This window comes from Nicotiana sylvestris, chromosome 10 (genome assembly GCF_000393655.2).
Source record: "Nicotiana sylvestris chromosome 10, ASM39365v2, whole genome shotgun sequence".
Classification (NCBI taxonomy): Eukaryota; Viridiplantae; Streptophyta; class Magnoliopsida; order Solanales; family Solanaceae; genus Nicotiana; species Nicotiana sylvestris.
The window spans coordinates 130,814,932-130,826,448 of record NC_091066.1 but is presented as its reverse complement, the minus strand read 5'-3'; the positions used below and the strand labels follow the sequence as shown (position 1 = coordinate 130,826,448).

Genomic DNA, 11,517 nt, shown 5'->3' with positions numbered 1-11,517 from the left:
GATTTTATCAAAGCCTTTAAATTATTCGAGGGCTGATTTTATCGAAGTTCTTTTTACTTTTGCCGAAGGTAGCTAGTTTAACTGGTTTTTCAAAGTATTTGAAGGCCTTTATCTTATGGCAGAAGTCGGACATCTCCGAGCCGCATTATTTTGGCCGTAGCCTTTGGGTATGTCTCTTGGACTTGTTTCCCGATAACCCTTTGAACTTGTTCAAAAAGTTAGTCCCCGAGTATGATGGCATTGGCCTTTATGCCGAGGGGATTCCTCTTTGAGGTCTTATGAACTCAAGTTTAGATGAATCGAATGCGTTGACTATCGATGACAGTCCCCGAGTATTCGAGGTGTATTCGCGTTTTGGCCCTTGAGCCGTTTCTTGTAAAATCACAAGTATGATGTTCGTATAGTAGCAAATTTCTTTGAGACATAAAGTGTTTTTTGATATAGAAAGAATGCTTCTTTGAATAATTTGATACATGCGTACATGTTTTGCTATCAGGGCTCGACTATTCAATATGGACACGGTTCATCTGACCGTTTGGTCCATTACAAAGATTTCCTATCGAGGCCCTCTTTGGCATTAAGTATATTCCTCAAAAATATAATCTCCGAGGGTGATGGCCCCCAGTATTTGAGGTTGATTGAAAAGAAGCCTTGGGTACTGTTGAGTTCTCCTTAGGTAGCACATAGTTGTTGCCTCGTTAAAAACCTCGCCGGTAAAACCCATTTGGGAAAAAATCCGATCTAAGGAAAAAAGAGTGCAACAGATGCTTTAAAACCCAAGATCTTCGTGTGGAAAGGTGCCATCGGCATCGATCAAACACCTACAATGAGTTAGCCTTAAATTTAAATGAAAAAAGGAGAAGGCCATACCATAGCAGTAATATCATTTGAGCAATGATACATTCCAATTGTTTGACAATCGCTCGCCTTCCATCGTGCCAAATTTGTAAGATCCTTTGCCGACAACTCCAATAACTCGGTATGGTCCTTCCCAAATCGGGCCCAGTTTCCCTTCATTCGGGTCTCAAGTATTGAGGGTGACTTTCCGTAGAACTAAGTCCCCGATTCCGAAGTGTCGAAGGTTAGTCCTTCTATTATAGTATCTCTCGACTCTTTGCTTCTGTGCGGCCATCCGAACAAGTGCTGCTTCTCATTTTTCATCCAATAGCTCGAGGCTCTTATTCATAGCCTCATGATTTGACTCTTCTGATGCATATCGAACCCTGGCGCTGGGTTCTCCAACTTCGACCAGGATTAAGGCCTCGGAGCCGTATACTAAAGAGAATGGAGTAGCCCTTGTGCTGGACTTCGATGTCGTTCGAATGCCCAAAGGACCTCGGGTAGAACTTCTCTCCATTTTCCTTTTGCATCATCCAACCTTTTCTTTATGTTTTGAATGATAGTTTTGTTTGTTGACTCGGCCTGTCCGTTCCTAGTTGGATGATATGGTATTGATAAAATCCTTTTTATTTTGTGTGCTTCGAGGAATTCTGTTACCTTACTGCCGATGAATTGCTTGCCATTGTCTCACACGATTTCGGCGGGTATCCCAAACCAACACTGGATGTGGTCCCAAATGAAGTCGATAACTTCTTTTTCTCTAACCTTCTTGAAGGCCTGTGCTTCCTCCCACTTAGAAAAGTAGTCATTCATAAATAAAATGAATTTAGCTTTACCTAGTGCCGTTGGTAGAGGGCCGACTATGTCCATTCCCCATTTCATAAAAGGCCACGGGGACAAGACTGAGTGTAGTTGCTCTCCGGGATGAGGAATCATTGGTGCCAAACTTTGACATTTATCACATTTTTTAACAAACTCCTTAGTGTCTTTTTCCATGCTATCCCAGTAATACCATGCTCTAATAATTTTGCGGACCAAAGACTTAGTGCCAGAGTGATTCCCATAAGTACCTTCGTGGATTTCTCGTAGAACATAATCGGTGTCCCCCGGCCCTAAACATACTGCTAATGGTCCATCGAACGTCCTCCAGTATAATGTTCCATCTTCATCTAATGTGAACCTAGCAGCCTTGGTTCGTAGAGCCCTTGACTCTTTGTGGTCCGATGGGAGTTTTCCATTTTTCAAATAGTCGATATACTTATTCCTCCAATCCCAAGTTAAACTTGTAGAATTTATCTCGGCATGACCCTCTTCAATCACAGACTTCGATAATTGGACGACAGTCCCCGGGACGATATCATCTTCTTCAACTGATGACCCCAAATTAGTAAGTGCATCGGCGTCACTATTTTTTTCTCGAGGCACATGATCTAGAGTCCACTCCTTGAAGCGGTGCAAAGTTACCTGTAGCTTATCCAAGTAATGTTGCATCCTATCCTCTCGAACTTCAAAACTTTTGTTTACGTGATTAACCACCAACAGCGAATCGCACTTGGCTTCAATGACTTCTGCCCCCAAGCTTTTAGCTAGCTCGAGACCTGCAATCATGGCCTCATACTCGGCCTCATTATTAGTCAACCTAGAAGTTTTGATAGATTGTCTAATAGTACTACCTTTTGGTAGCTTCAAAACAATGCCGAGCTCAGACCTTTTCACATTTGAGGCACCGTCCGTGAAAAGGGTCCATACCCCCATGATGTACCCGATTTTAGCTCCACTTCGGGTACGGGGTTCGGCGTAAAATCGGCCATGAAGTCATCCAAGATTTGAAACTTGATGGCCGTTTGGGTTTGATATTTGATATTGTACCCGCCGAGTTCGACTGCCCATTTGGGCAATCGGCATGATAGTTCGGGCTTATGCAAAACATTTTAGAGAGGATAAGTGGTTAACACACATATTGGGTGATACTGGAAATATGGCTTTAACTTTCTAGATGCGCTTATTAATGCAAGTACTAATTTTTCTAAGTGAGGGTATCTAGTTTCAGCATCTCCTAGAGTTCGACTTACATAATAAACAGGGAATTCCGTACATTGTTCTTCTCGAACTAGTACCCCACTTACCGTTATCTCAGATACTGCCAAATTTAAGTAAAGCTTTTCATCTACCTTGGGGATGTGAAGTAGAGTTGGTCTCAATAAGTACCGCTTCAATTCTTCTAAGGCTGGTTGGAATTCCGTGGTCCATACGAAATCCTTTTTCTTTTTGAGCAAGGAAAAGAACCTATGACTTCGATCTGATGACCTCGAAATGAATCGACCCAAAGTGGCTATTCGTCCTGTTAGCCTTTGCACGACTTTCACGATGTGATGACCCGACCAGTTGTCTCATGAGTTACAGCTCTATTTTCCCCATTTTTGCTTCTTATTGCTTTGTGTATCGGTTCCATATGTGATTGGGTTGGTTGGCTCGGGTTCAGAAAGAATTTGGTAAGGTTTGAGACACTTAGTCTCTTTTGAGGAAGTTTAAGTTGAAAAAGTCAACCGGATGTTGACTTATGAGTTAGAGGGCTCGGATGTGAGTTCTGATGGGTCGGATAGCTTCGGGAGGTGATTTGAGACTTAGGAACGTGATCGGAATGTGTTTTGGAGGTCCGGAGTAGATTTAGGCTTGAATTGGCGAAATTGGATTTTTGGCGTTTTCCGATTGATAGGTAAGATTTTGACATAGGGGTCGGAATGGAATTTTGAGAGTTGCAATAGTTCCGTGGTGTCATTTAGGATGTGTGTGCAAACTTTCAGGTCATTCGGGCGTGGTTTGGTTGGGTTTTTGATCAAAAGCGTAATTCAGAAGATTTTTGGAAACTTAGGCTTGAATCCGATGTGTTTTGGTTGATTCGATGTTGTTTGAGGTGTTTTGAAGATTGGTATAAGTTTGAATAAGGTTATGGGAGATGTTGGTGTTTTTGGTTGAGGTCCGGGGGGCCTCGGGGTGATTTCAGATGGTTGACGGAGATTTTGGAGTCTTATGTATGAACTCGTGGGGGGATAAGGAATCTATTGATGTGAATTTTATCGAATTCTGAGACGTGGGCCCAGGGGTCGAGTTTTGGTAATTTCGAGATCTATGCTATAAATTGATTATTTTCGCTTGGGCTTCGTTCCCTTAGCATTTTTTGACATCGTGATTCTGATTTTGGTTAAATTTGACGCGAGTTGAGGCCGATTCGAGGGGCAAAGGCGTCGCGGGCTAGAGTTTTGACTGAATTGAGGTGAGTAATAATTTTAAATGATGTCCTGAGGGTATGAAACCCCGGATTGCACGTCGTCGTGCTAAACTCACAGATAGTTTCATCATGTATTTACAATGTTGTTGACAAAGAATTACTTATTTTCTAAAACTTGTCCATAAAAGCTGGCCTCCCCGTCAACTTAATTCAAAAATACAATTGATATACTTCTTAAATTCTTTAGTCCAGCCAAAGATTTTAAAAAAAATTAAGTTAAATATTTTATTACGTTTCTTTTCATGTTTTATGACATCAATTAAGTGAGTACATGAGCGTCTAAGATAATATATTAGTTTGAACTTCATCGTCAATCTCAGCTTGTCCCCAACATGCATCTCTTAAGTTGACTTTTTACTGACTAAGAGCCTGTTTGAACATAAATTTTTTTTTTTCCTTTTTTCCAAAAAGCATTTACTTTTTTTTTCGAAATCAGCGTTTGTTCGTAAAATTTCCAATTTTCACTTGAAGATGCATTTTGGATTCGAAAATTTGAAAAACTCCAAAAAACTATTTTTCAAAACTTTCACTCAAATCACTCACAAAACTTCAAAAACAATACAAACTGAAATTTATGTCTAAACACAACTCTTATGTCCAAACGCCTACTAAATAGTACTAGTATTTCATTTTCCGGACAAATAGGAAGAGGAAGGTAGGGGAAGAGTATTATGGGTAGCTAGGATAGAAGAGGCGTAAATAAGCATGGCAAACGGTGCGGTGCGGTTGCGGGGCAAACCCACATAAATTCGCGAACACTTCAACCCGCCCCGCCCCCGCCCGCATAGCATAATTTATTGTTTTAACCCGCCCAACGCCCGCCCCGCATAAACCCTCACCGCTCAACTATTTTTTTTAATTATTCTCTTCCAAATATATGATATTAAATTGTAAAATTTATAAAATTATTTATTTGAAGTTCAATTCATGTCAGAGATTTCTAATGCAATAATTGTTACTATAATAGAAGCTATAACTCTTAGAGCAATATTAATTAACTCTAACGCGACTGTAAACCAAAATTTGGTAGGAAAAGGATTAGTACTGCATATGAAAGTGCATTTTGATTTACTTTGTCTTGCTCCTCTATTTTGTAGGTAGTAGGCGAAAATTTAATAAGCAGAATAATTTGCCACCTTTCTTATAGAGAATATTGCATTTACTTTTCCTTTTGTGCCAAAGCTTGAACAGATTTGTTCGAACCAGAGATAGTAGGTATCTATGTATGTAGGTGTAATAGATTCACATGCACATTAAAATTTTGTTACAGTTAATGCACAAAATGGAAATTTCCCTGCATAAACCAAAGATAATTAATGTTTGATATGACTTAAAAAAAAGAAAATTATAAAAAGCTTGTCTAAACCCGCAAAAAGCCGTATAAACCCGCAACCCGCCCGCCCCGCATCAGTTTTTAAAAGAATGGCTTAAACCTGCCCCACCTCGCCCCGCATAGCCTTAAACTCGCACCGCCCCGCACCAGCCCCGCACCCGCACCGCCCCATTTGCCATCCCTGTCGCGTAAATGGGTGTGAAAAATGTCTTCTACTGTACAATAATTTGAAGCATATGTCTAAACAGTTTAAAAGGTCCAAATATACTATAACGTGGTTCAATTGTTGCACTAGATCACTAATTTTCAGACTGTGAAGAACTTAGTAATGGACAAAAAAAAACCAATTTTTAATGATGAGAGCATTTATGAGACGTGAAATTAACAAAATGTTTAAGTTAAATCGCAAACGTGAAGATATATTTGAACCTTTTTCCATCAATCAAATTTTAAATTTATTTATGCTCTTGAAATACGAAGTGAGGAGTCAACGTTATTATTTGTGATGAAAGAGGTAATCATCAGTCCAGCCGCCGTTCGACTAGCCACCTAGTGGTTCTGTAGTCCAGTAGGCCACTAGACTTGGCGTCTAATGATGTTGAATGTCACCGACAATGTAAAAGGATTTATCGAGTCGCACAACGTTTAATCCGAAGAACTTTTCTTGCGCAATTTATACCTTTCTGTTTTTATAACCAAAATTTGTTTAATTCTCTAAACAGAAAATAGTGAGGGAGAGGAAAGTGGAATGGTGAGATTTGGTAAATACTTACTCTTATATGCTGATACGTTTGGTCAATGATGAATCATTCTTTCTTGTGATTATAACACTAGAACAGCGGGGAAAACAAATAAAAAATGAATAATTGTATACGATCTAAATCAGGTATGTCCGATTTTTCGGGCTCGAGGGGTCGCCTTAGGCCCGAGTTCGGGATAGATCGAACTCGAGGGACCAAGATCGAGCTCAAAGACAGAGTACGAGACTCGAAGAATCAAGTGTTCGAGGAAAGTCGGAACCTAATGTGACTGGACTCGAGATAATGCCGCTATGGATTTGCAACAGAATGAGCAAGATTCCTGCCACATGGCATAAATCCCAGAATAGATTTGTATGAATCAGTATTAGGCGGTTAGATAGCTGTCCCGATAAGATTCTTTACTGTAAATAGAAATGTACCTTATTTAGGGTTCCCCTATTATATGAAGGGGACCCCAATCATTTGTAAACATCATCTAATCATTGACAAAGAGTATACTCTCTTACTTTTTCGCTCATTGTTCATCAGAATTGTCCTTTAGCTTTATTATTCTTGCTTTATTGTTCTTGATTCGTCTCGAGGTCACATTGGCTCGAGGTCGATACTGCCTAGCAACACTGATTTGATTTACTCATTTCTTTCATTTATACGTTATACTTCTTGATTATTAACTAGTATTGAACTAAATCACATATCTTTCAAAATCACAAACCAAATTTAATTGTTACTCGTATTTTCGAGGGGAACAGTTTGGTGCCCACCGTGGGGCTAAAGATAATAGTGATTATTTCAGTGCTGATTTTCATAACACTCGTCATTTTTACACTTATTCTTGTCAAGAATTTTTGATTCTCAGGTTAAAACATGTCAAACTCGCAAAATGCACCTGTACACGACAACGATGGTCTTGGATTTCATGGAGAAAACAACAATGTAGGGGTCGGTGTACCACCAATAAACCTTGGGGAAGTGTCAAATATGGAACCGATTGGTGTTAATTCACACATTGCTTTGAATGCGGATTTAGGCACAGACCCCAGGGGAAGTGTACGCAGGGAAGCCCAATCTGGTGGCCAAGGAACGCAGGGTATATGAGATGGGGGAGTCAGCCTCTAAGTGATATTCGAGATGCTTCAAGCTCAACAGATTGACATCGCTCAGCTTCAAAGTCAGAATAAAAATCCGAGTATAGCCGAACCAGAAAACACTTGACGTGCTGAACCGGCACCAGAGAGACCAAATGGTAGTGGCTCGGGGACTGACCCCACAATTATAAGGATGCTCGAAGAACTCACCAAGAGGATCGAGTCCGGAGAAAAGAAGATTGAGGATAATGACAAAAAGGTGGAGACTTATAACTCACATGTTGATCAAATACCGGGGGCACCTCCGGTCTTGAAAGGTTTGGATGCCGAAAAGTACATACAAAAGTTATTCCCTCCGAGTGCGGCTCCGAAGCATATTTCTAAAAGGTTTCACATGCCCGATATACCCAAATACAACGGGACAACCGACCCTAACGAGCATATTACTTCATATACTTGCGGGATTAAAGGAAACGATCTAAATGATAATGAGATCTAATCGGTATTGTTGAAGAAATTTTGGGGAATATTTGTCAAAAGGAGCCATGATTTGGTATCACAACTTGCCCCCGAACTCTATCGATTCGTTTGCTATGTTAGCAGACGCCTTCAGGAAAGCACATGCCGGGGCCATAAAGGTAGCAACGAGGAAATAAGATGTTTTTAAGATAAGACAGAGGAACAATGAGATGTTAAGGGAGTTCGTATCCTAGTTTCAAATGGAGCGAATGTAATTACCACCGGTCTCGAATGACTGGGCAGTACATGCTTTTATGCAGGGTTTGAACGAGCGAAGTTCAATCGCGTCTCGACAATTAAAGCATAATCTTATAGAGTATCCAGCTGTGACGTGGTCAGACATGCATAATCGTTACCAATCGAAGATCAGGGTCGAGGTCGACCAATTGGGAGCCCCCTCGGGTTCAGTTCATCCTAATAGATTGGCAGCTAAGCCCCCGAGGGATATAGACAAGGAATCAAGATTGAACAAGGAACGGTATCGACCGTATATAAATCGGAGAAACAACGGCTCGGGGCGTAATGCTCCTCGGAATGAGCTAAGAAATGATCGAGGTCAAAGCTCTCGGGGACTCATGAGTAAGACTGGGTTCGATAAACATACTGACTCTGCATAAGCACCTCGATTATCGGAGTATAATTTCAGTGTAGATACATCGGGGATCGTGTTAGCTATTGGAATAATCCAAGACACCAGGTAGCCCAGGCCTATTCAAATTGATCCTTCTCAAAGAAATCCAAACTTGATGTGCAAGTACCATGGCACACATGGCCATAGAACCGAAGACTGCAGACAACTAAGGGAGGAAGTGGCTCAGTTGTTCAACGAGAGTCATCTTCGAGAATTTGTCAGTGATCGAGCTAAGAACCACTTTAGGGAAATAGATGCAAACAGAAAAAATGAGCAGGAAGAACCGTAGCATGTAATCCATATGATCATTGGCAGTGTCGATAATCCACAAGGGCCTGTGTTCAAATGCACCAAGGTGTCGATCACTAGAGAAAAACGGACTCGGAGCTATGTGCCCCAGGGCGTCCTATCATTCAATGATAAGGAAGCAGAAGGCATATCTCAACCACACAATGACGCCCTGGTAATTTCTTTTGTTAAATAAAATTCAAGTTAAACGTGTTCTAGTGGATCCAGGTAGCTCAGCAAACATAATCAAATCGAGGGTCATAGAGCAGCGCGGCCTACAAGATCAAATTTTACCTGCATCCCAAGTCCTAAATGGCTTCAATATGGAAAGCGAAACAACAAAGGGGGAGATTATCCTACCAGTGAACGTGGCTGGAACCATCCAAGATACGAAATTTCATGTCATCGAAGGCGACATGAGGTATAATGCACTTCTCGGGAGGCCATGAATCCACAACATAAGGGTTGTACCTTCAACCCTTCATCAGATGATGAAATTCCCAACAGTGGATGGCGTGAAAATGGTCTACGGAGAACAACACGCTGCAAAGGAAATATTTGCAGTCAATGAAGTGACACCGATTCCAGTGCCTTTGACTTTAAAAAAATCTAGGGCCAAAGATAAACAGGTGGCCAAATAGCAATCACCGATCCCAGTCCTAATCGATCCGGAGGAACAGGTAGTCGAAGAAGAAGAAAAGGATTTCCTTACTCCTCGAACTTTAGTTGTTCCTGAAGAGTCAGACGCAACCAAGTCAATGATCGAGGAACTGGAACAGGTCATACTAATCGAGTACATGCCCGAGAAAAAGGTATACCTAGAAACGGGATTAACCCCCGTAACTTAGGAAAAAACTCATTCAATTTCTTATCGATAATATGGATTGTTTTGCTTGGTCCCATTTAGACATGACAGGGATCCCACTGGAAATAACAACACACCTCTAAGCATCAACCCCAGGTTCAAACCAGTAAAGAAAAAAAAGAGGCCCCAGTTCGAGGTGAAGCATGCATTCATAAAGGATGAGGTAACCAAGCTTCTTAGGGTCTATTCGGGAGGTAAAATACCCCGAGTGGTTCGCCAACATAGTTGTAGTTCCTAAAAAGGGAAACAAACTTAGAATGTGCATAGATCATAAGGATTTAAATAAAACGTGCCTTAAAGACTCTTTTCCACTGCCTAACATCGATCGCATGATCGATGCCACGACCGGCCATGAGATCCTTGCCTTTCTCGATGCCTACTATGGGTACAACTAGATTCAGATGAACTCGGAGGACCAGGAGAAGGCCTCGTTTATCACTAAGTTTGGAACTTATTGTTACAATGTAATGCCCTTCGGGATAAAAAATGTAGGAGCTATATACCAACGCCTAGTTAACAAAATGTTTGAGGAACAGATAGGTAAATCAATGGAAGTTTACATTGATGATATATTCGATAAGTCCCTGTAAGCAGAGGACCATTTAACTCATTTGTAGGAAACATTCAAAATCTTGAGGAAGTACAACATGAAGCTTAACCCAAAAAAGTGTGCCTTCGGAGTCGGCTCGAGCAAGTTCCTCGGCTTCATGGTATCTAATCGGGGAATCGAGATCAACCCTGATAAGATCAAGGCCATCGAAGATATCACAATCCTGGATAGCGTATGTCACGACCCTAAACCCGGACCCGGTCGTGGTGGCACCTATCGTGAAGACAAGGCTAGCTGACACATTCCTAATTTATTTTAAGCAATTAAGATAATGCAAGTAAGTCTTAAACACAATAAATATCCCAGATAGATAAGATGAAATAGTAAAGTTGAGGAAAATAAGCCCAACACAGCCCGATACCGGGGTGTCACTAGTCATAAGCAATCTACAATCCGGAATAAGACAAGAAAAATCTATATAGCCTAATACAGATCTGAAATAGAGGAAGATAAGATAAAGGAAGAAGCTTTGGGCTACGAATGCCGGCAGCTACCTAGAGAATCTTCGAATCCGCTTGAGCTGGAAAGATCAGCACTTACTAGTGGGACCTGATGCGCCTGAATCTGCATACGGGGTGCAGGAAGTAAAGTGAGTACTCCAACTCAGTGAGTAATAATCAAAAAATAAAGACTGAGAAGTATAAAATCATGTAAGGTACATAACAGGCTATAATGAAGCAGTAAAAGTCAATAAAAACAGTGAAGCAGTAAAGATGTGTAATGTCACTGAGTTAGTTTAAACTTCGTAAAATGCCTTTTTAACAATTAAAAAAGTAAATGACAGGCAAATAGGAAAGATAAACACATAAAGGATCGCCCCCGGGCACAATGTCAAAAAATCCTCCCCTCTGACAATATCTCAGAACAATACCAGCCCCTCGGGCTGTATCTCACATCACAATGGGTACTCGCGCTCACTGGGGGTGTGTAGACTCCTGGAGGGGCCCCTTACGGCCCAAGCGCAATATCAAGCCATCTCGTGGCGTCATCACTAGGCTCTCGACCTCATATCAACAAGCCACCTTGTGACGTACAAATCTCAGGCCCTCGGCCTCATAATCATAATCAGTGCTTCCTCACAACATATGCCCTCGACCTTACTCAGTCAGAATCTCACAAGCCACTCGGGAAACAGTAAAACATGATGCTCAACCCAGAATATCATTTAAAATATCATTTAAGTGTTAAAACAGAGTAAACATGGCTGAGTTATGAAAACAGTAGAATATAGCATGACTGAGTTCAAGTATAAAGTCAAAATAGTGAGGAAATATCAGTAAAATCCCCTAAGGGTTC

The 11,517-nt window shown here is 41.1% G+C and overlaps 1 protein-coding gene across 1 annotated transcript; it reads right to left on the bottom strand.

Moving 5' to 3' along the window:
- Nucleotides 1–1,527: 1,527 nt before the first annotated feature.
- On the bottom strand, nucleotides 1,528–2,595 carry LOC138879954 (uncharacterized). Its single transcript, XM_070159604.1, has one exon. The coding sequence runs from the start codon at nucleotides 2,593–2,595 to the stop codon at nucleotides 1,528–1,530; it is 1,068 nt and encodes a 355-aa protein (XP_070015705.1).
- Between the last annotated feature and the right edge of the window lie 8,922 nt (nucleotides 2,596–11,517).

Coding starts and splice junctions, on each gene's coding strand:
- LOC138879954 (XM_070159604.1), bottom strand. CDS start 2,595: ATGGGGGTATGGACCCTTTTCACGGACGGTGCCTCAAATGTGAAAAGG.